The sequence below is a fragment of the Chanos chanos genome, chromosome 10, assembly GCF_902362185.1.
Source record: "Chanos chanos chromosome 10, fChaCha1.1, whole genome shotgun sequence".
NCBI lineage: Eukaryota > Metazoa > Chordata > Actinopteri > Gonorynchiformes > Chanidae > Chanos > Chanos chanos.
Window position 1 is genome coordinate 8,598,121 of NC_044504.1, and position 25,220 is coordinate 8,623,340.

At 43.8% G+C, this 25,220-nt stretch overlaps 1 protein-coding gene across 1 annotated transcript in view; it reads left to right on the forward strand.

Moving 5' to 3' along the window:
• The window catches only part of pard3bb (par-3 family cell polarity regulator beta b), a 167,472-nt gene that overhangs the window by 75,214 nt on the left and 67,038 nt on the right, over window positions 1-25,220 (forward strand). The window contains exons 11-16 of the mRNA XM_030785939.1: window positions 1,506-1,691; window positions 5,118-5,288; window positions 10,435-10,558; window positions 14,182-14,275; window positions 14,602-14,711; window positions 20,959-21,003. Coding sequence (XP_030641799.1) covers window positions 1,506-1,691; window positions 5,118-5,288; window positions 10,435-10,558; window positions 14,182-14,275; window positions 14,602-14,711; window positions 20,959-21,003 — 730 coding nt within the window. The remainder of the gene's footprint in view (window positions 1-1,505; window positions 1,692-5,117; window positions 5,289-10,434; window positions 10,559-14,181; window positions 14,276-14,601; window positions 14,712-20,958; window positions 21,004-25,220) is intronic.

Genomic DNA, 25,220 nt, shown 5'->3' on the forward strand with positions numbered 1-25,220 from the left:
CAGACACTCTGACAGCTTATACACAGAGATACTTAAAGCGGTCTCTGTTGGCCCTGCCACGTCGAGAGAGGGAGAGAAAGAGAGAGAGAGAGAAAATGAAAGACTGAGAAACAGATCAGCGGGATCCTCCAGAACACACTAATTTAGCTATGAACTGCTTATCCGACCCCCCCCGCCCCAAAAAAAAAGAAGAAAAAAAAAAACAGAATCTGCTCAGGCTGACAACAGTGGAAAATAACTCTGGTTAAATGAAGGATCTGGTTAATATGTGGATTTGGACTTAATAATGTGTGTGTGTGTGTGTGTGTGTGTCTGTGAAAAGATTTCCATATGTGTATAGCACAGTGCTCTGATTTTTTTCACCCTTTTTTGGGGGGGGGGGGGGGGGTATTAGGGGGTTAGGGAGGTGCATACTGTAGGAACTTTCTCCTCTCCTCAGGGTCAGCATATCAGCTCGTCCCCCCAGCGGCATGAGGACATAAGGGTGACCGAAGGTTTTTTTTTTTTTTTTTGCCCAAGTTTGTCGAGTTTTGAGTGTGCAGAAGTAATGCTTCTAAACCTTCAATCCCACAGTAAACAGTGATAAAAAAAAAAAAAGAAAAAAAAGTGTGCCTTGCTGACCCTCACACACACAGACTTAGTGAGTCTTAAGCACCAAGCTCATCCCCCTATCTCTCTCCAAATATTTACCACTGTCAGGGCTTCTGTCTGCTTAGAGAAGTGAGTGATTTGGATATATGTCTCATCCCTGTTGGAGTGCTCTCTAATGAGAATAATCAGCCCTAACCCTAATGGGGGAGAAATGCCAGGCCGTCTCATATGTAGTTACAAAAATTGCACTATTTTCTATTGGCTTTATTATCTTTGTTTCCCCGCGCACACGTGCTACCTATTCCACGGTACCATTATATAGATCAAATAAAGACATTCATCAGTCCTCTGATCCATTTTCCTTTCTTTTTTCTTTGCTCACTCTCTTTCTTTTCTCTGTAGAAAATAAGTATGAGCAAGTGTGAGTAGAGCTGCCTCAGAATCACTCATTACCAGCCTGTTTCCCTGGCGACAAAAGATTGTGTTTTCACCAAGCAGATGTAATAATGGACATTTTTCTTGCCTGTCTTTTTTTCTCTTTCTTTTTTTTTCCCTCTTTTTCTTCTCACTCATTTTGAAACAAAATTTCTCCCCCCAAAAAACATACAGGTCATTTTAGGGACATTATGTAGAGGAAAGAGGGAGGGAGAGAGAAACTGAATAAAAGCAAGGTGGGCATGGGGTCTTCATAATGGAGAATAGATTATGTCTCTAAATGACCCCATCGTGGGGACAGCCAGCCTTTCACAAATGGGGGAGGCTTGAAAAGGTTTGGCTATTCTCTGGCAAAATAGCATGCTCTGGGAAGCTTTTCATGTTCAAATGGAATGACCTCTCTCTCTCTCTCTATCTTTTTTTCTCTCTCTCTTGTTTTCTGTCTCCCTCTTTCTCTCTCTCTCTCTCTCCCCCTCCAGAAAGAGGAGCAGACCAGGCTAGTGCTGTCAGAAGAGGGGAAGGAGCAGCTGATGTTTGAGATTCCACTGAATGATTCCGGCTCAGCTGGCCTGGGAGTCAGTTTGAAGGGGAATAAGTCCCGGGAGACGGGAGACGACCTGGGCATCTTCGTCAAGTCCATAATCCACGGAGGAGCTGCCTATAAGGTGCCTAAAATCAACAACACTCACCACTTTACCATTAAAAGAGGCTCTCGGAAACTGTTGAGAGAATGCTCTTCAGAGTCTGTATTTTTTTTGGTGAGATCCATTTCATGGTAGCAAATCTAAACATATTTAGAGACACCCAGTGGAAATATGCCAAATGTGTATTCAAGAACATCGTAATGGCAAAAACAGTCTCGTAAACTGGAGAATAAAGTGGCTTAATGACAGCACCTTATGTCAGCTGCCACTGGCATGTGTCTTAGTTCCCCTGACCTCTGACCCTGGATTGAGCTGCTTTTGACCTTGGCAGAGAGAGCAGAGCAGGGTGTTGAGAAGATGGACTGTCCTCAGAGGGGAATAAAAAAAAAAGAGAGATGAAGAAACAGACTGAACTCAGAGGGAGTCTGCTCACAGTCACTCCACAGTCCTACCTTATCTTTCCACACAAATCTGTCTCTTTACTCCCTCTGGGACTTTCTCCTTCCTCCCTTTTACCGCTGATAAATCTGTCTGAACAGGGCAAGGAGGTTAACCTATCAGGGAACCTCTCAATATTTTCTGTGTGAAGTTTATTTGAGAAGGTAAGTGTTCGGGTTGTTTCCTCAGAGATCCGCTGTGTCTGTCAGCTGTACAGTCAGGGAGGTGCTAGTAAGACTCCTGTAGCAGTTAAAGGAGTCGGAGGGGTTACTCCAGCATTTGCTCCAAGTCAAACACAACAAGGTGAGGCGAAGAAAAGCTCCGCACGGCTTCTCTCAGATTAGCTACATACCGAGGGTGAGACGCGCGCTCGTCCCAATCCGGCCTCTGGTGGGTCTGATCACTAATTATGCCACAGCGCAGCGCGACCACGCTGCCACATTAATGCTAATTAAAAATCTCTCCAAGCCCATGCTAATTAGCTGGAACTGTCCCGAGTATGTGGGTGGGATGCGTTTTTTTTTTTTTTTTTTCTCTGGAGTCTAAGTCCAACACTCCAACACTAAGAGATTTAAAAAAGAAAAAAAAGGAAAGAAGGGAGAATGAATGATAAACAAGTGGATTTAATGAAGTTACAGGTGTTCATAGATGATCCAAATGCTTGAAGAGTGCTTGTAGGTTAGCAGAACCCCCCACCCCCACGTACGCACACACACACACAGACACACACACACACAAATCCACACACACCTCTCGTGCTAGTGCATGTTGATTTGAAGTAAAATGGGCTCTCGCTCTCTCTCTCTCTCTCTCTCTCTTTCTCTCTCTCTCTCTCCCACACTCTTTCTCATACACACAAGCACAAAAACGATTTGGCCTTTGCAGAACACAGCACACTGCCCTGCTTGCAGGACTAATGCCTCACTGTTCTCATTGGCTGAACCGCTTGCTTCAGGCTCTGGCAGTCCTGATTGGATGTTCACAGCCCAGTCAGGTCCATTAATCCAGTGTTCTATCAGGTCTTGCCTGGTCTTTCTTTTTCCACAGTTTAAGTTTCTGCCTGCTGTCAGGTTGCGGTCTTAAACAGAGATGGCTAAAGGGTTGCACAGGTTAAGACACTGGTACTATTAGCAGTTATCAGCCATAATTGGAGGAAATTGTGCTGGTGACCATGGCAACATTGAACTTGGCTTCAGCTCTTTTTGTTTAATTTTGTACCGATCTAAGCTCATAACTGTAAATTGTGAAATGGAGTCATGTAGGACATTCCTACTGTATGATTAGCCTAATTCATGATCTGTTTGTATTTCATTTAAGCAAGTTCATAAACTGCTCACAGATATTCTTACACAAAGAACAGCGTAATTTTAATTTTTTTTTTTTTAAAAGCTGCCTCTCAGTGCCATTTGGGTTTATGACGCAAAGGCTTGGATGCAGCCTGCGGTCTATGGTGTATGACTCTGGTACCTCCAAACTCACCCTGATGAGATGGACAGAGTAAGAGGAGAGGGAGATATAGCAGAATGGAGAATGGGAAAGAGAGAGAGAGAGAAAGAGAGAGACACAGAAAGATGGAAAAGGCACAGCTAGAGAAAGAGAACGAGAGGAATCAGATGTAACAGAACGGGGATATTACAGTTTGCTGACTGTAGCTGGATGAAGACCAAGCCGAAGGTTTCACAGTGTCACGTTCGAACGTTAGAATTACTGTCAGGGTTAAGCGAGCGTCAGTGTTTTTCCCTGTGTCTAGACTCTCTCATGACGGAAGCTCTTTGTGACCGTCCTTCTCGTGTTTGAAACCTTATCTGCCTGTTTCCAGCTGGTCGGGCCACTCCGAGCCTGCAGGGACGGTCTGGCCTCCAGGCCGTTTCAGACAGTGCCGTCTCTATCAGGCCAGGGGTGGGGGTTAAAGAGCGGGGTCAGGGGGTGTTGAGTCAGCTTCAGAGAGAGAAGAGGTCTCAAATGAGATGTCATGAGCATTTGTGTCACGGTCTGGACTGGAGTGGACAGTCTGTCTGCCGTCTGCCATCACGTCACAGATTTGTCACCGCTGCCAAGTTTTCTGAAAATGTCTTTTCATGTCTTCTGAACAGCCTTTGCTGAAAATAGTTTGACAGGTGCCTGAGCCCTTGTTTCTGTCTGTGAAAAGGAACCTCTCCCTTCTATAGAGCGAGCAGTATTGTCAGGGTAATAAATGTGGGTTGCCATAGTCACATGAAAGTATACCTCAATTTTTTTTATGTGTGGGTTTTGTTTTTTTGGTTTTTTTTGTATCTATACATACAGGCATGCATTTTATGTTTGCAGTTCTGCAAACGACTGCTCGCATCGCTAAAGCTTTGAATACTTTTGTGCTACAGTTAATCAGTGTGTTGAAATGGGCGTTTGTTTGGCCTATATCTGCTCCAGTTCGCCTTTTTTAACCCTCAGCGAAAGTGAGCCCTGCGTAAGCCTAGAGATAAGAGGAGAAGATCACAGAGCTTCCCTTGTGAAACTGTAATTAATATGAATCATAATGAACTTGAGGGCTTTTTACTTGCAATGTAATATGCATGCCTCATAATGGGCTTGTACAGCGGTACAGAGGCACAGCTGCTGGAGAAATGTGTGAATATGCTCCCCCTACCGCGGTCCCCTTAGACTTTAGTCAAGCCTGAGAACAGAAATTCACAGGCCAAGCATACAGAGACACACACTTCAAAAAAACACTCGCAGCGTGTCTCACAAAGTCCCTTCACACTCATTCTCAATACATGGTCGCAACACACACTCGATGCATGTGTCTCCTAACACACTCCGGTAACAAACAGCGGCTTTAGTTCTTCGGTCAGGAAGACCAAAATACTTCTTGGGAAAGTTAGAAGAACACGGTACATTCTAGAAGTTAAATTTTGATTTTTTTTAATTATGTGTTAAGTACTTAGAATTTACTTAGCAGTAAATTCTACATCTTGCTTAGTTGTTAAGTGTGCGACTGTCTCACCCTGTCACCTACTCTCTCGTCTTCAGGATGGGCGTCTGCGTGTCAACGATCAGATGATTGCCGTGAATGGAGAATCTCTGCTGGGTAAATCTAACCATGAGGCCATGGAGACCCTGAGGAGGTCTATGTCCATGGAGGGGAACCTGAGAGGCATGATCCAGCTCGTGGTGCTTCGGCCCCTGCTCACGTCCGGCCAGGTACGTTCAGCCACCTCATGACACACGCTCCATCAAGTCAGACATAAGTCAGACGGTTACACCCTGCTGTCTCACTTTACTGGGTAGACCTCACTACCTCACTTATAGAGGTACACCCCGCTGTCTCACTCAGCCAGGTACACTTTACCCTACACTCTACTGTCTCACTCTTTTGGGTACACTGCATTACTTTACACAGACAAGTCCACCCTGTCTCACTCTTTTGGGTACACTGCACTACTTCACACAGACAGATAAACCTTAGCATCTCACATAACCAGGTGGTCTTCACTGCTGCACCTAGACAGGCACACCCTACTGTCTCACTGTACCAGGTACGCCTTACAACTTCACCCAGACAGATATTTCACTACTTATCACTACACCCTTCTATCTCACACAACCAGGTACATTTCATTACTTAACTCAGACAGAAATACCCCTCAGCCTCAGTTTGCTGGGTACTCCCTGCCCCCTCGCTAAAGTAAATATCAACCAGAGCACTGGCGTTTATGGAGGTTTAGTGTGATCTGATGACACATCTACCCTGAGAGCGAAGAGTTATTAAGTTCTGGTTATATGATAAGACATGCAGGTCAGAGTCGGGTCTGAGAGTGGTGGGTTTGACTGAAGGCGCGATTAGCAGGCTAGCGCTTCGCTTTCCGCCTGCCTTTGTGTGTGCGTGAGCGTCTCTCACAAAAAGCAGCTGGCTTTAAAAGAGCTGCACGGTCACAGGTGTTGAGCATATTCATAGCTGAGAGGGCTCTCTTTCAGACGCAGAGAGACTCTCCTTGACCGAGGTCACTGCTACGCCTCGGGGGAAAGTGATATTACCACGCAGCACCACAATGCCATTTCTCTGTGCTTTTCAGTTGGCTTTGCGAGGTGTACTCTTTCTTAAAGCTCGCTGTATAAATGAAAGCACAAAGCTTGGAGAGAGCTGACAAATGCCTGTTGTGTGCGCGTGTGTGTATGTGTGTGTGTGTGTGTCTGAAATTAGATGCACATACACACACTGTGGGTGTGGGAGTGGGTTTGTCTGTGTGTGTGTGTGTGTGTGTGTGTGTGTGTGAGATGCAATAGCTTCCAACTCCAGGCAAAAGCACAGTGTTGCTGCTCTTTCACCCATACATTAATATTAAACATCCACGCACACCAATAAAATTACACTCGCATTAACACACTCTTTTCTCTGAATGTGGTATCTCTCATCATAATTTCCTGTATTGTCCTATTACTGCCTCTCATGTATTCAGTCGTATTCCGGGGCTGTGTGTGTTTCTGTGAAGGTGAATACAAACATTACAAACAGCTATAAAATTAACTTATTTTCACTCAACTCCCGGTTCAGGGTCCACAAACACGCAGAAGACACACACAGAAAAGACAAGGCCAGCGCCCTGTCTCTGGTCATTTCTGGAGGAATGTAGCCTCTTAGTGATTTCCAGCCCTCTCTCCCCCTCCCCTACAGCTGGGCAAGAGTTAGGCCATATGCTCCTCTCAGGTCCCTCCCCTGCTCCATCACCGTAACCCTCTCTTTCTCTTTCTCTCTCTCTCTCCCTCTCCCTGAGGGCCTCCAACTGCTCTAAAATGCTGTGTAATTAGGCTGGACAAAGCCAGGCCCCCTGTGGCTGCATGGATTGATTGTTATTTCAGCCGGTCGTGACGCGAGGCAGTCTTAGAGGACCGAGGGTCTGACTGGGTATTGTTCTCTTCAAATAAAGACTCATGTTCATTATGGTTTATGTCCTGTGTCACCGTCCGCCGCAGTCGAGACCCGCGCTGCAGTTTTTGACGCGGCATGCTGGGACAGCGTTGCCCTCCTCCCTGTGTGGCGTCTGTCCGTGCCTGCTGCGTGTGACTGGTGAACGGATGGTAAGAGATGGCACAGACTGTGCCAGTGAGTGGAGGTATCAGGCATCAACTCAGCGTTAAAACACACCTCAACTTCACAGCTGACCCAGTCATGCACGTTTCTCGATAATCTCCGCAGTTCAGCCTCTCACTTTTCATCGGTCAGTGGATGGATGCAGGACTAGGCATAGTGGATCTGTGTGGATCTGGGGAAAGTGGTTATTCACAAAGAGATCTCTTTCACTCATGGGTTTAAGTTTAGTCTAAACTTATTCTTTCTCTTAAAGCCCAAATGAGCTTTCAGGAAGTTGTTCTTTTGGAAGATGCTTTACTTTTTGGTCTTTCTTTTTTTAAAGTTATTGTGCATTTACAGAATTCTAAATGAGGAGTTCCGCAGTCGCTTGGAAACAAGCGCATTATGCTTTATTTTTGTCGCACAGTGGTATATAGTGCAGCCCTAAACTCAGAGTTCTTATTTGAGTATAATAGCAAGAGGATATTCTAGTGTCTGTTTCATCTCTGTTTTTTTTTGTCCAGAGGCTTATTGTGGGTTTTGGGAATACACAATTCTCTGGTGCTCTCTCTCCCCCAGAAAATACGCTGTGTCCATTTTCTCACACCAAGTTTGCTAATTATGTGAGTGTTGTTCAAGACAGAGACATCAAAGATGCACTCTTTCATTACAATCCTTAATTTTGCATGAGTGCAAAGAACAATGAGGCCAACCGTAAAGAAGGAGAGAGAGAGAGAGAAAGACAGAAGAACAGTGTAAGAGAGAGAGAGAGAGAAAGAAAGAGATGAAAGAAAAGACTGCTCAGCTTGAAAGCCCTGGCGCTGATGTAGAAGCTTTTAACAGATCAGTGGTGTGACCATTTCTCTGGTGGGAAGGAGTCCCTTGCCTTGCCTCTTCTCCACAGTGTGTGTGTGCGTGCGCGGAGGGGGAAATACTATTATAGCCCAGCCAGATCTAATCATGTCTTTATAGTGAAGCTCTCAAACTGCCATCTAAATACCCCTGTCATAATCCCATTACAGTGTGGGCTCTCATAATGAAATCTGGACCAGGGAACGCCTGGAGGACCCTCACCCAGGAGACCCCTCTGTCTCCCCTCTGAGAGCTGCTTGACAGTGGGGAGGTGAGCTCCGGCGCTTAGGGGGTGGTTGAAGGGACCTGGCAGGCGTCTTTTGTTTTAAGCAGCAGGTTAAAATCCCCTTACTGTCGGGCTGATTAAGACGCAATTGTAGCTCACATGGATGGATTCACGCCTGATGTTATCAGGCATTGACAGACAGGGAGGACACCGAGATGGAGTCTGGCCTGGTGCTGTAAACCGTGGGAAACCGTCTCTCTCTCTCTCTCTCTTTTTTTTTTTTCTTTTTTAATTAAGGGAGGTTGTGTCACTCATTCTATTCTGCTCCTTGTTTATTTGTCACAGTGCAGCGAGATCACAAACTCTGCCCTCTCTGTCTTTGTTCATTTCTTTCTTTCTTCTTTTTTTCTTTTCTTTTCTTTTCTTTTCTTTCTTTCTTTCTTTCTTTCTTTCTTTCTTTCTTTCTTTCTTTCTTTCTTTCTCTCTCTCTCTTTCTTTCCAGTGTTTTAGTGATGAATCAGCTTTACAGACACTGAGCTGGGTGGGGAGACATTGGCTTTCCTCTACTGTTAGTCATTCTGATGGTGTCTGAGATGTGCTAAGCCTCTTCTCTCTGTGAGTCTTAAATATCTGTGATGTTTGGAATCAGCAACATTGCTGAAGCAGCACACCCTCCACTCTGCCAGTCATTGCCCTAGTTTGATCAGCACCTCCTATACACACTCTTTTTTTTTCTTCTTCTATCTTTCTGCCTTCCCCCACTACTCCTCAATTTCCTGTTAATTTTCATTGATGCTGTGGAGTTTCTGGACTCACATCCTCTTTGTAAAATTGCTAGCTCTTCATTTTGCTCTTTTTTTGGGGGAGAAGGAAAAGGCAAATGGAGAAGTTGGCTCAGGAATGCTCATTGATCCTCTCCTGTAATCTCATTTAGTCCCTGTCACTGTCTCTACTATGCTGCCAGACTCCCCTCCCTGTTCCTCAGCACAGACCTTACAGAGCGCTGCCTGAACGTTGTGGGAATGTTGCTAAAACGTCACTAAAGAGTTTCAGGAGCGCTGCAGTAGTGTTGGCTCTTTTGCCAGTGCACTCAGAGCAGCTGCAATCTTAGATCCCTTACTCTGGAATACACGAGGAACTAATAGGATAAAATCAATAAACAACAAAGCTTACCTTTAAATGCACTGTTTAAAATTTGGCAACGACTTTTATTTTTGTATCGCACTACCGTATATGGCCTTTTCCCCTACTCTTCAGTATTTTGTAAAATATCAGGGGTCATCCATTTGAGCATGCTTTCTGAATTTCTCCACAATTATGAATCTGTTGTCTTCAGCTAACGATACAACCTGACACCACTGAACCACTAAACCGTCACACGTCAGCCACCAGACCGTAGACAGGGCCTTTTAGACACAGATACAGCTTTAAGGCGGCAAACTATTTTTTTGTCTTGTTCTTTGAATAGGGTCTCCGAAACGGCACGGTCACCATGAATCAGAGGTGCCTCGCTGCAGGGCAATCTGTCACTCACACCATAACGGAAGGAGGAGCACACACCCATACACCCCCACCCCCCCCACCCTCTTCTATACAGCAGAAGGCCGTTAGCCAAGCCCACAATTTAAAATACTAATGCAGGCAGTTTGCTTTCTTAATGATCCACAATTAACTAACGCAGGCTGTCTCACTGTGTCTGAGTAGCCCATTAGAAAGACACAGCTGATGTTCTGCTCTATGTCTGTAGCATTTTAAAATCTGCCAATCGAATTAGCATATTTCATAGTGTCATTTGGGCCTGGGGCGGGATAATGAAATGAATTACGATTCACTCACTCCTTTAGAAAGGAGCAGAAATCACTCAATCTGTCCATCTGCCTCAAATCCCTCACACTACTGACAGCGCCACTAATCAGCTGAATTAAGTGCACTTTCATGATCTGTTCTGGAACTCTCTGTTTTTCTTTGTTCTTTGTAAACCGGGTGAGAGATGACGCGACGTGCCAGACCTTGGATCTGCGGTGTGTTTTCATATCAGCGTATTAACGATTTCTCGTCTTCCGCGTTCCTCTCCGACAGTAGAGCTGCCCTTGCATTTCAGATGCAGAACCATTAAATGTTTTCAGGTTTGTCCTTTGTGCGGCCGTATTTCTAGCGAATAATCAATGTGGTGACACTGCATCTCACATCTCCCTTCGCAGGAGCACAACGAGACGAGGAAAATTCTCAATCGATCCTTCGACAGCTGCGTTGGACAGTCCGGCCAATCGAACGGCCCCGCTCAGCCTCCAATGGTCGTAAACAGCATTTATGAGCGTTCCATGGGTGAGTTGTGATGTTTGAGAGTCGTAAACTTCCCACCTCAGCACTGCTTTGATCTCATGCACTCCATATACGCCATACAATCATGCATGTCCATGTATGCACACGTCCGTTAGAGGGCCAGTACCTGTGGTAAAGTATAACTGCTAAGTACTGTAGTTATTTTGCCCTTAGGTACAAACATGATTTTACTGTCTATTCAGTATACTATGAGAGTGTAGTGTAACACTGTTAACCTTTCCACTATTTAAACACTCCTTACACAGGTAATGTTTGAATATGTACCTGTATGCTAGTAAATGGATCTAAGTGCAGCGTTGCTTTGGTGCCTATGCTGTGTGAGTTTGCATAGGTCCCTGTGCCTGTGTGTGTGTGTGTGTGTGTTAGTGTGTCTCAGTGTCAGTGTGTGATGGTGAATGCGTTAGCGTGTCAGCACAGGCGCTTTATTCACGTCTCCTGCGCTCCTCACACGCACGCCGGAGAAAGACGACCTCAGCTCCTCTCATCCAGGACTGGTAGCTTCGCTCCGTTCCCCGTTCAGCCAATTTCACATTCCTTTCATGTAAAACGCATGTGTGTGCAGCCTGTCACACGAACCATCCCTCTAACCGAAACATGAAAGACTTAGTGTTTCCCCTCCAGGATTTAAAGTAGAGAGAGAGAGAGAAAAAAGGCTCAAACACACAGTCTTCCTCTGTGAGACCGCATCATTTCCTCACGAGCCTGTAGACTTATCAGCACTCTCCTTCTCCAAATACCCCTACACTTCATTGAAATTTGCACAGCGTTGTGTTAAAGAACAATACAGTATCATCCACATCAGTGCTATTTTTCTACAGTATCGACAGCCACCATCTCTTCATCTATATTCCCGGATACACAGTTGCTTTCACATCTATAAATATGTGCAGTTTAGATTCTCTCTCTCTCTCTCTCTCTCTCTCCCTTCTTTCTTTCTCTTTGTACTCTCAAGCCAACAGGGAATTTTTCAAGGTATGTGCATCTAGCATGTAAAAACAGCTGGTCTTGTGTGTTTATGCCGTTTTCTTTTTCTTTCTTTGGCCTTGACATCATTATGCTGATGATATGAATTAGGGCCTATATCTAGGGCATATTTGCACATTTGCTGTAATGTGGGCTACTTAACATATACTGTAGCATAACAAACAAATTAAAATGCATAATATTCTCATCATGACTATGTGGGCTGCGGCACTGCCGTGCGGGGTAATAAAATCCCGGGAAAGAGTCATTTACAGATATCTATTTGAGTTGTAAATTCAAATTAATGATTTCTTACATATGCATGTTTTCCTTGCATCTCAAGTAGTTCTTCTCCAGAGAATTTCTCGCCAGTAACTGTAACCTCAAGTAAACAGCGAGGCAGATAGCAGCGAACGTTGTGCCGTGTGCAGACATGAGCATTCTTAAACTAGCCGTACCACGGGACAATCATTCTCCTTAATGCAATGCTACAGAGCCGCCGACCGGACCTCAGCAGTCCGGTCCTTGTGAAAAAGAAGCTGGAGGCCTGTGGAAAAAGTGCCTTTATTTGTCCTTATGTGAAAGATAAGGAGGTGCTTAACTCCTCTGTGGTTCTGTAAGTGATGCGGTAGCTCAAGGTGTCCAGGATTAATAACCATATTCCAACTCAAACATATACTGATCCATCATCCTCAGAGGAAATGTCTTATTTGGCTCTACTATTGCAAACCTCCACAGATAAATAACCCCTTGTGTGTGTGTGTCTGTGTGTGTGTGTGTGTGTGTGTGTGTGAGTGTGTGAGAGAGAGAGAGAGAGAGAGAGAGAGAGAGAGAGAGAGAGAGAGACTGTTCAAAAAGAGCCATTTTGTTTTGCTCACTTTTTAACACCAGTTCATCTTTAGCGGGCACTGACTTCATGAGTGATTGAGCGTGTGTGTGTTTTTATAAAGTTGAGGCATCACACCGCCACACACCCTTGTGCGTGCTCTTACACACACACACACACACACACACACAGATGAGATAGGTAGTAGTATTAATAAGTAAGTCTCCTGGTGTGGCATTATGAGGGATGATGGTTGGGCTGAAATCGGCTGAGCTCTTTGATATATTGGTTTGTCAGCCACCAATCCCAGTCCTGCTCTGCCAGCATACAGCACTTCCATCAAATAGACAGGAAAAAAAAAACATACAGGTTTTTTTTCCCCCCAGAGGCATTGACTGGACCCGCACACATTGACGGACTGCTTGAAAATCACTGACGCATGATTCCACTCACTCACTGAATAGTGTAGACTACCAAGTGATTATATTTGTGTGAATACATAGAATGCCTGTCTTTGACAGTAATCATTAAAACACACAGAACTGTAATAACTGGGGGGTTGCTGTCTCATTACTGACTTTTAAGTGTTTCAGTTAATGAAAAAAGCTTTGGTAAGTGTCTGGGAATGTTGAAAATTTGTTGTCATTTTCGCATCATTGACCTCCAGACAAAGAAGCTCTTCCATTTGGTTCAGCGCTCTAGTGAACACACTGATAATTTTGGCTTTGGGTTTTGTCATTACAATGGCATCCAGCTATTGAAGAATCCTTCAGGGGCTTCTTTTGTTTTATCAACTGTAAATTACAGAGGGAATTAGAGATATTCTTTAAACAAAAGCAAAGCGTAATAAAAAAAAAGAAAAAAAAAAAGGAAAAGCCAACGAACACAACGGTTTGGCGATATTGGGCGCCTGTTACGGGCTCCACTGACAGGCAGAATGTGGCATGAGGGTACAGTGTGTTTAGGCAAACAGGGGCTAAACGGTAGACTCACAGTCAGTGCATCACTCTATAAACTGCTCCACACTCTCATTTGTCTCCTCTACTGCTGATTTTATTAGACTATTAGTCTGCCCCTACTGTTGTCCATTACACACATGCTCTCTCTCTCTCTCACTCACACACACACACACACACACACACATTTATTTTCATGTGCACCAAGCATAGGGGCTGAATATGATTCAGGGGAGCCATCAAGCCAAGCTTCACTGGTAGTCCCATTTTCTAGCGAGGGACTGAATATGAGATGGTGAGAGCAGAGAAGGGTCGCCAGTGTACTGTGACTGTCTTGATCTATAGTTTTCCTTTCACTGAGTCGACTCTAATGTCTTTCTCAGAGCCTTCAAAGGTTTTGACTCAAACACGTTCTCTAAGACGGGCTCACCCGAGTCCGGTACCGGAGCCCCGGACTCCCGCTGCTTTTTTGCCTTTACTGCTTAATTAGAGTTTGTGTTTTATTAGATTGTAGCTGGTCAGAGACCACAGTGGATGGTTGAAATAAAAAAAGAAAACAACAACTGTTCTTAGACCTTCTAGGGCTGGACTTTAGTGCCTCTGCTATAAGAGAAACCTGACAATCACCGTAAGCCCAGCGATTCCTGTGGATATAATCTCTCTCCTGTGTGCGTGCGTGCGTGTGTGTGTGTGTCTGTGTGTGTGTGTGTGCACATACATGCACAAGAGACTACATCTCCATAGTGCTAGTGCATGGTGCATCTCCTAGACCATCGAAGTGTAATTAGTTCAAACCCAGTGCACAACATGTTTTGTTCTTCTTCTCCCACCTGATCTGCTCATGTCAAACCTGTCCACAGTTTTGAATGGAGGCTACAGTCACATGGATGATGGTGAAGATGAGGAAGGCATCCCGCACCATCTTCGACAGAATGGTGTGCGCCCCCTGCAGAGGTAATACAAACGTCTCTCTTCCTGCGTCACTTACGAGAACTTGTTGTGATCAACCTCACTGTCATTTGAAAACTTAACCATGTCGTTACTCCAATGTGCACAAGACAAAAGGCCTGTTAGAATTCAGATGTAAATTTTATGTTGCTGTGTACAGTTCTTTTCCTGTTTAACACATCTGATACATTGTAGGTTTGGTTCATGGACAGTGGTAGGGCGCAATGGTAGTTACTTGTTGTAATTACTAACTGATGATGAAAATGACACCCTGCAGTCCCTTTCACAGAAGCTGTAGAGTTAATCTGTGTCTCTCTCTGTCTGTATCCCAGCATGGAGTGGGGCTCTGGGCCACGTTCAGCTGAAACCTCATTCACAGACAGAGTTCATAGCACTCCCAAAGAGCACCAGCATGTCAAATCCTCCAAGAGCATGGACCTCGGTGAGCAAATGCATGTTACACACTCACGATGAGCACAGTCAGAGAAAATGTGTGACTTCGCTTAAGTAATTTTCTTAGTTCATTTGAGATTGGATTTCAGTAGACTATTTGAATGAATTATTTTTATTTTTAAGATGTGTTTTCCCCTGTAATACCATTTAATTTAATTTCTATGTTTCCCATTATAATGTGAAAAGGTTTGCAGTGTGGGAAATACCCTGATTGACATGAAATACCCTGTAAAACACGGGGAGGTGTTTTGCCTGTCTGAGTGAGACTGACTGCATGCAGATCTGGTCCTGCTGCTGCACACAGGGTTTGGTCAGATTTCAAATAAAATGATGGAGGCACACATTTGTCTCCCCACAACAGAAAGAGGATAACACCACACACACACACACACACACACACACACACAGACATACACATAGAGAGTACACTGCTGAAAGCTCTTTCTTTTGCTTTTTATTTCCTGAGAAAATGGGAATGTAGCAGGCACTCAGGAAGTCCCAGTTGTGTCTGTTTGATATTAAACGGTCTCTGACAGGGCTAAGTGCACACTAGCAACCAGATCAATGCCGCTCTTAGCCCCTAACACAATTAATCTGTGTAGCACGTTCAAATATTTCCAAAAAATCTAATAAAGGGGGTCCTATCTCACACACACATCAGACACAGATTCAAAAAAAAAAAAAAAAAAAACAGATCAGCGTCACATGTCAGCGTTTGAAGACACATTTGTGAATGTATTACTGGTCTTTATTTAATAGAGGACTGATGGCGCTCCCTCTCAAGGCCTTGTCCCTGGAAGCCAGTACAATGGACATGGCAGAGAAGGCTTCAGTCCAATTTTATCCTGCATAAAAAGCAGAAGTAATTTGGAACGATATTCTGGGTCTGAAATTGGATGTCTTTGATATGAGGGTTATGATATTAATAATACATCAGCAAGAAAAAAAAGTCCCCTTTAGCTCATGAATAATAGAAACTTTGAATTGTGTTTTAATTGAAATTTGGAGTGTGCTCCTATTCACCTTGGCAGAATCCCAGTTTTTTGCCTCAGGTGAACACTCTCTCTCTGCCACTGTCCGGCCTCTGCCTGCACACAGCTCTGGGACATAAACCTGTTGGGTGGATTTATGCTTGAAGCAGCTCTCTTGCTTTGTTTTCATTACTGTGTTTATGGTAAAGTCTGCAATGTTAGAGTGCCTGACTAGGCCCTGGCCAGTTCTTATCAGTTCTTTGTTTCTTTTTGGGTTTAAACATTGAATTTCTAAATAAAGTTCCGGCCGGGGTGCTTTCAGAACGAAGTCGTTTTTAACTTTGAAGTTATAAAACAGACTAAACAGAGTGATTTTACCATTGTTTTTTTAGGCAAACAGGACATTGTTAAGAGATGCTAGCTCCTCAGCCTGTAAGCTTGGTCATCTTAGTGTTGAAGGCAAATGAATCAACCAATAGATAGTAAAAGTTTTGAATCTAAAGGGTACTCTGGAACCTCAGCTAACACCTGTGCTCAGATATAGTGTTCAAAAACTCGCACAAATCGACTGTGGTCGAGTGTTTAAGACTAGAGTCCTTCCAGAATAAGACCCATTTGATTACAGCGTGAGGCGTGAGGAATCATAGCTCGGCTTTAACCATCGTCCTGGGGGAGGTGATTGAGGGAGAACTCCTGTACTGTACCTTATTGGGGGCATCTGACCGGTGTCACAGGGGAGCGGATATCACTGACAGCCGTGCCCGCCCCACACCCCCGCAGACGGAGAGAGAGAGAGAGAGAGAGAGAATAAAAGAAAAAATGAGAGTCGGAGAAGAGATTATAGGGGTGCTGGAGGTGTGGATGAGTGGAGAGAGGGATGTGGGAAGAGCCCGGTGGGCGATTGCCTCTCAGGGAGCAAGATCACGGGGAGAGCGAAATGAAATGTCTGCTCCTGTGAGTCATTTTCTTTATGGTTTTGATGGGTCCGATCGTTCTAAAAATTGAACGCGCAACATCAAAATTGAACACTGCGGCACATTTCCACATATTAGCCAAAGATGACCCTATTAACTTTTTTCTCCATTACACAGGGAATGAGGAATATTTCATTTTGTTAAAACACTGCACGCAGCAGAATTCCAATTACACTTCATTAGGTTTCCATATTTGGGCGCCTCAGTGTGATGCTTCAATACTATTGCCAAATACAACTGATTGCCTTTCATTTCTGCATGCTTGTTTCTCTCTCCCCTCTTTCTCTCCTTCTCTCTCTCTCTATCGCTCTGTCTCTTTCGAGCCATCTCGTGTAATGAGGTAGTTGGACTACAGGGGCCTCTGTGGAACTTTGCAAATGATTCAGAGTTTTTTTGTTTTTTTGTTTTTTTTCCCCCACTCCCTGAGCTCTGGAGATAGTAACTGCATCATCATTTTCATCCGTTGTCCTACCCACCCGTATCAGTGCCAGTCACTACAACAGGTTCTGATTGGTCAGTGCAGCTTCCTGTCATCTTCCATGAATTCTCATTAGCTTGGCTCAACATTTAAAGGGGAAGGTCATCCTTTTTTCACTATTTTGAGCCTGTTTGCAGTGTTAACCCCTCGAAACTGTATTGTTACCAGAATTTTTCTGATGCTGTTTCACTGGGCTAATGGTATTTGAGAAGATTTTTGGCTCAGTATTGATTATATTTTAAAATTCATCAAGTGTGTCAGTGTGTAAGTTTGCTGGGTAGACCAAGAGAAAATATCATTATGCCCTTTCTTAAAGATCTTTAGAAAGCAACACGGCTCGATCCCGCCTCTGATAAGAAGTCAGGTCGCTGTGGCTAGAAAATGACTTGTGTAATTTTTTTTTTTTAATCTCCTTTGACATTTAAAAAAACATTTATATGTGAATTCAATACTATATCAACCACTCTTAACAGTAAATCAGTCACATGCGTTGTTGTTTTGATTGAAATGAACACTTTGGAAAATTATAAAAGAAGACCTTAAATGCTTGTGACTGATTGTCCATGTAAGCCCATACATGAAAAAGGGAGACCCTCCTTGTGAAAAAGCTTACCCCTCCTATTTTCTGCCCACTATTCCAATCCCCTCTCAGGGTGACTGGAATCAGAGGCAGGTTTTCTGATCAAAATTAAATGTATCAAGGAGACTAATAACACAGTAAATTTTGTGGAATTGAAATGACTGACGTTGCAAACAGCAGTAGTGAATTTAACATACATTGCATTGTCTCAGAGCCAGTCTTATCCCATTAAAAAAAAACAGGCAGTTGACAAAAAGACACTGGGAAGACAGACCTTTGTGCATTTCCATCCCTTCTTTTATAAAGGACTGTTTTTTTTCTCTTATTGTAACACACTGTTCACTTGTGCATTCTTTGAAGGAATTTAATGGTTATGGTAATCACTGGCCAGTTTTTTGGTAACTATTTTGCTTTTTTTTAAAAAAAAAAAAAAAAAAAAGATTTTTTATTCGGCCTAGCAGGCTTTTGTAATGTCATGTAAAATAACCAGGTTCTTGTGAGTGGCGTACCCTGTGAAGGCACAACTTTTGAGTGCAGTGACTGCTCTCTTGTATACCAAAGGACACATTTGCAAAAGGAAGACTTAATAGCTGTCCCCTACTGGGCAAAAGCAGGGGACAATGATCAGGGATAGTCAGAACTGGATGGCACACGGTTGTTTTGTGCCATAGGCATTTTCAGTTCTTGTAAATTCACATGTAACCTCAGCTAGTTAATGGCCCAAACTCTACTCACTTGTTATATTTTTTGGAAGTAGAATGTTGAAAGAATATTCTTTCATCAGATTTGGTCTCTCATGCAGCTATTTGTCCATTGCCTTGCTGTCTGTAAGATGATTGGGTAAAGATCTTCATATGCTGTTGGAAGGGGAGAGGTAATGGCTCTGGACACAATGGCCAGTTGTTTTTTTCAATTCGGCATCCTTATTCTTTCTCAGCACTCAAAGCCAACCAGCAACTGAAGCTGTACTGCACTTGGCCTATTTCTGTTTTAATTGAACATAATTACAGTATTCTCTCTCTCTAATAGCTGTGTGGTATGCACAAGCTAATTCTATAGTGTATATGCTGTATGCAGTGTGGTTTTGTTTTATGTGATAGATGATATTGGTTTCAATTCTTTTGTTTGTTTTTGATTTTAATTTTTTTTTTTTTTGGCAATGTACCTATGTATATCGCATATGTGAATTACAATTACCCATAGTCATGCAATTCTTCTCAATTCTTCTCAATACCTCAGTCAGCCCCACTGAGGTGAGTAACGTTAGCAGATGCTTTCACGCATGCTTTGAATCTCATGAGGCCAATCACTCAATGAGTCGCATAGCGTAAGTGTTGCCAAGCAACGGAGCATGATTTGAGGAGAGGGCTATTAGCTCGACTCAACCCACAACTATAGGTACCTGACCATCAGTGCCCGCTGCTGAAGTAGAGGCAGAGGGATCTTTGCCAATTCAAACACCCAAGGGAATACGAGCCGTCGTGTTTGTCCCTCGGACCGCTGGTCGCTGCTGGCGAGTATGGCACAGCTGGGATTCCAACTTTGAATCTCAAATGAGACACTTCTCCGCATTGTGAGACAATGCCTCAGAAGTCACTCAGGAGCCATCTTCTTGTTTCCATTTCTCTAGAGATAGATTTTAGCATCTCCGGTTAGACAGTATAAAACGTGTGTAAGTATGTGTTTGTATGTTTGTTTTAGATTTTGTTTTAGGCCTTTTTTTTTAGCCTCTTTGAGCCTTTATCTCGTGACCCCTGCGGTGTCTCCAGCCTGACTCTACCTTCTTTCTCCTGTGCTGGCAAAACTGGCCCAACAAAAAAGTGAGGAAAAGGATTATTTAAAGGATTTCACCGTAATAAAAACCTGTTATTGTGTCCCCTGCTGTTCTTCCCTTGGCAGCTGCCACAGTCTCATGCTAAATCTTTTTTTTTTTTTTTCATTTTTTTTTTTAATTCTATTTGTCTATTTTATTGTGGATTAGCCTATCTGCTATAGGTTCTCCCCCCTCTTGCTCACATCAAACACCCCATAACTCTGTCACTGAGCCCAGAACTGAGAGCCAGTCCCCATGTTTCCATATGACAACATTTAAACAACATATTGGCCCATTATGTATAGATATCACCACAGAAGCCGCAGTGAAACCAGCTAATGAAATACATAAGAGTGCTTAAAGGTGAGATACAATGTTTTTTTTCTTTCTAGTGGGCTGGCTTAAGTTTTTCTGGTGGAATTTCACCCAGTAAAAACGATCCCTCCCGGCCGGGGCTTTCCAGTCATCTTATTTTCCCTTTAAATCGTAAGCCAAACGTGGCAAGTGTGGTGTTGGCATAAGCCCCCTGGCCACAAACGTATGTTGTTACACAGAGGCAGTTCTACTGCAGTGAAAATGTCTCCTAATGAAATCCAAACTCTTCCACCACACACACACACACACACACACACTGGAAGAAAATGTTCTCCCATATGACTGCCAAAAATGAGAGAGACGAGAGAATCTATGGGATGAGAAAAAAATGAGCTTTTCTTGAAATATATATAACAAAGGAGAAGATGACAGAAAAAAAAAACAATTCAGAAGAAAGTGGGAGATAAGAGCTGTAAAACAAAATAACACCGTATTACATCAGTCGGTGAAATGGCCCTAAAGATTTTTGCAAAATGGCTCCTGTGCCTTGAAATTCTGTTTGAAAAGATTTCCTCTCGCCTCGACACAGACGGAACCATAAGCAGACAAAAATAGATGTTTGCTCTCTGCCACACAGTTTGTAGAAGTGAACAGTTTGCCCTTCGGTTGCATTTGAGCTCTGGCTTGTTTATGAGTATAAGTAGAAAACACTCAGCATCATTTCTGCCTGCTGTCAACAGGCTCTACCTCCCTCAGGTGTGAACAGAGAACTGTCAGTGCGCACACTCACACACACACACACACACACACACACCCCATGGACTATCAGGTTTCACGCGCACACACACCGAGACTGTCAGGTTTCACATACTAACACAGACACACACACACACAAACTCACACACAGACATGCACTTACAGACATATAAAAACAGTACATCTTGTTTTTGTTTTTGTGCAAAGCTGCAGCAGCGGTTGTGTATTGATCAGAAAATGCACAGTTGGGCATGTGTGACTTATTAACCATTGTTAAAATGGAACTTGAGTAGGGGAGATTTTTCACTCTGCACTCATCTCTCTCTCTCTCTCTCCATTTGCTTTCTAGTGGCAGATGAAAGCAATGTAGGAGCTGTAAGGGGGCAGAAGTCAGGTGAGGAATGCAGTCCCATCCTGTATAATCACACACACACACACACACACCCCCCCACACCAGCAGCTGGAACTAGTCAGTGCACTCACTGCCTTGCTGATGGGACACTTCTGTCCTAGACAGAGCCATAATGGATGAAGCCCTGAGAAAGAGAACACACGCACACACACACATGAATACACAAACACATGTGCGCACACCCACACACATGAATACACAAACACACACACACGTAGGTGTATGCACACACAAACCTTGAAATGCTCTGTGTGGAAAAATGATGTGGAGTGAATGAAGTTTAGGAGTGCGTATGACTGCATAACTGCATAAATTGACTAATTGTCTTGAATATTGGCTTTGCAGTGTTCAGAGCTTTGAGTTAAGATGAGGACATGTACCTCCTCCTCTGCAGCTATGGGCATCTGTTGAGTGTTAGACTCTGATTAGCAGTTATTTGGTGTTTGTGTGTGTGTGTGTGTGTGTGTGTGTGTGTCTTCAGTAGCGTTAGTTGCAGTATCTGATTTTGGCCTTACTGTGTGGCTGCTGAGTGATAAGCTCACCTTGTGTGGGCCTGGAGCTAATGGCACATATTTTCACCAGATGCTCTCTCTCTCTCTCTCTCTCTCTGTCTCCCTCTCTCTCTCTCGCTCTCCCTCTCTCTCTCTCTCACTCTCTGCCTACCTCTGAGCCATGTGCCATTACTGTTAACTGAGTGAAATGATGCTCTAGATTGAAGCTGAGAGGGCAAAGGAGGAAACAGCTCTCAGACATTTCCCAAGCACATCCCAATCTGCTCAGAACTAACCTCCTACGAGTCCTGTAGGAGTTTAGTCTGTTTGGGCAGAAAACTGTGTTTTCGGTCTCACAGAGCTTCATGCGACTTTTCGCCTGTGTTCAGCCTGAAAGGGGAGCATAGCAGCGTTAATGAGTATGCGTGTCAGTATCTGAATCTGTTTTTCTCGTAATGTTTTTGGAGAGGCTCCCACAGCCGTGGGCACTCTCTTGCCGCGGTGGTGCGGTCCACAGCTTCATGTTTACAGTGTGATGGTGGTCATTTGCTCATTCAGCTAATTTGTGATGCGTTGGGTTCTTTAAGTAACACATCCAAGTTTGAGTATGTTTTGAATGCCCGTGGCTGCCGTTATGTAAAATTGCTCTGTGAGTAATTGGCCTGGTTTTTCTTTTGGCACATGTGATTTTTCTCCATCGTTGCAATAAAGCGAAGCCGGTAATACGTTTAATAAAACAATCCATTTTGCGTCAGTTTTACTGATACCCAGACTAATGTGTATTGACAGACTGCCGAACGCTTTGCTGACGTTGGGTGTTTGGTCGCTCTGGCCTCTCTAAAGGCCCAAAAAGCACCTCCATGAGCTTTGACATATTTAATTAGCAGGATGGTCTTAAGAGCCCTGGTGCTTGGGTTTAATCTGCCTAAAACCTCTCTCCTGAGCGGTGGTCTGCCCCCCCCCCCCCCTTACTCCGTCTCCCTCGCACACTCACACACACTCTCTCACCCTCCTCTTCTGTCTTTCTGTTCCTCTGTCTTCCTCACTCACATACACACACACACACACACACTTTCTTACTCTCAATCTGTTCCCCACGTTATATGTCTCTCCCATCCCAAATTCTATTGTACCTTTATCTCCAAACATTCGTTTACCAGCACATCATGGCCACAGTGACAAAATATGGAGAGTGGAGTCAGCAGATGAAAATGGAAGTCGTGTTAGAGAAAACTTTGCGGTCTTATGGTGAAGACCATTACCTTTGATACGCATGTTCTGCTTGTGTCCACCCGTGTCTGAAGTGGGCTGTGATCTTCTATGAGAGCAGCAGAATTTCTGTAGCTGGTTTTCCTTTGTGTTTTTAGGAGATAAACAGGGAGATGGGGATTAGTGAAGAGATTGGCACACATGTTCTTTTCTTATTGTTCTTCCCCTTGTTGCTGCTGATTGGGAAGGATTTGTATTTGTAGTGTGTTTGTGTATTCTGGGTGTCTTTGAGCAACATCGAGTCGTGTTGTATCACTCTTTGCAGAGCAGTGATTACACGTGACCCTAAAAGGACAGTTTTGGATTGGTGTATTCTCTCTCTCTCTCTGTCTCTCTGTTGCTCTTTACTATTCTCTATTATTTTTTTGTTTCTCTCTCTCTCTCTCTCTCTCTCTCTCTCCCTCTCTCTCTCTCTCTTTCTCTCACTCTCAGTATTTTTCAGGATGCCTCACTGGCTTGACTGCCACAGTTTTCTGTATCTCTCTCTCTCTCTCTCTCTCTTTCTCTCTCTCTCTCTCCCTTTCTCTCTCTGTCTTTCATGAGAGAAAGATGCAGAATACTCGCTCGCTCTCAGAGCAGCCACTTCTTTCACTCTCCGCTCTCTTCTCTCCTCCCTCGCTTCCTCCTTAATTGCAGTGAAGTACAGATGAAAGAGCAGAGAGAAAGAGCGTGAGATTTCTTTCTCTTCAGAGTCTCAGCTCTTGAGCTGCATTTCCAACCCTCATTTTAACCAGAGCTCTCAGCAGCCCCAGAACGATGCACCATGGGAACAGGATTCCCACATTCATATGGGCTTGGAGTGGAGACCACTGGTCCCTCCACACCCAGAAACCACTGCAGCTCTCTCTCAAGAGAAAACACACGAATACCTCCCAACACTGCTTATGGAAATTGTACACGTGCCAAAAAAAAAAAAAAAAAAGAACTCCAAAAACGAGTGCTTATGGAAAATGTGAACTTAAGACATGCCATCCATTTGATACACCATCCAATACTAAGAATGGGATGTGTGACTAGACTGCGGTGTGGTTAGAGGGGTCAGGTGTTTTGCGGCGGTAGAAAAGCTTTCCAATTGTAAACCATGAAGACAGTTAACTATGGAATATCAAATAAATTCAGACTCCTCCAGTTAAATCAGCAAGAAGTTTGGACTCCAGTGCAGAGCCACTGTAAAACATCTAGCTTCATCTGCTGAAACGCTCTCTCTCTCTGTCTTTCCCTCTCTCACATTCTGGCTAATATTATACCAACGTACAAACGTTCTCTTTTAAAAGTGTATTTTACACTCAGTCTCTCAGACTGTGAAATGACAATAATGGGTAAAAAAGGATATTTATTACACTGGGGTATTTTATGGAAACACTATCGCATTCCTCCACTAGACAAGACAAGAACGCAACTTGGACTCTTACATTCTTTTGGATTCCACGTCTCTTAAGGCGTTACAGTCGTTTTGTGAATTAAGTCTTTTAGACACTTCGACTGAATGCCTTCACTGTAATGCATTGTTAACCACTAGGTACTTGTCAAGAAGCCAAGGGGGCCTTGAATTCTTCCTTTTTTGTTTGTGAATATTTCTGCAAGGAGACAGTAGTATGATAAAGTAAGAACGGTGGGAGATCCTGATGCTAGTTCACCCCAGAAGAATACTTCATGTAGACATGTTAAGGAGTTTTATGAGATGCCATGATCTCTGTATGTAATTTGTACCGTAGCGGGGATGTCCTGCTTACGCGTGTATGTTTTCCTCAGACGTTTTTCCCTACGTCACTGGCCCCTATTTAAAGGTATGGATTATAGCAGCATAAGAGGCAAAAGACAATAAAATGTTAGCTTTAATAACAGAAATAATACTATGACAATTCATCGTTAACGTTGCATTACGAGAGCAGGTTATGATCGCCGTTAGCCGGCTCTGTCACCGGCATCGTTTCTGATTTAGACGTGCACAACGTGCGTCTGCATTGTGACCTAATTATGACCTATCAGTCACACAATTTACGTGCTCCAACACAAAAATAATGAGTTCCTTAAGCCCAATCTGCTGTCACAGTCAACTAACAAAACCATCCAATGGCTCATTAGAACATACACATAGAGAGGGGGAGAGAGAGAGAGAGGGAGAGAGGGATGGATGGATTCTGTTGAAGATCAGCAGTATAGTGAGCAATAGTGGACGTTGTCTGTCGGTATGCGCTTGTAATGAATAACCCTACAGGCATGGTGTTGAGCCCCATAACTCTTAATACTGTTTTTTCTTTTGTTTGCTGTTTGTGATGTGGGGGGTTGGGGGGGCCGGGTTTGTTGTTTTCTTTTGGTGCACGATTAGCTTGCACATTAGGCTGTATCTGTGCAATGATTGGCTGGTCTGGACGTGGCCACGCTAACATCCATTTGGCTGTTATCAGTCTCCAGCACAAGTCTCTTTAATACTCTGTT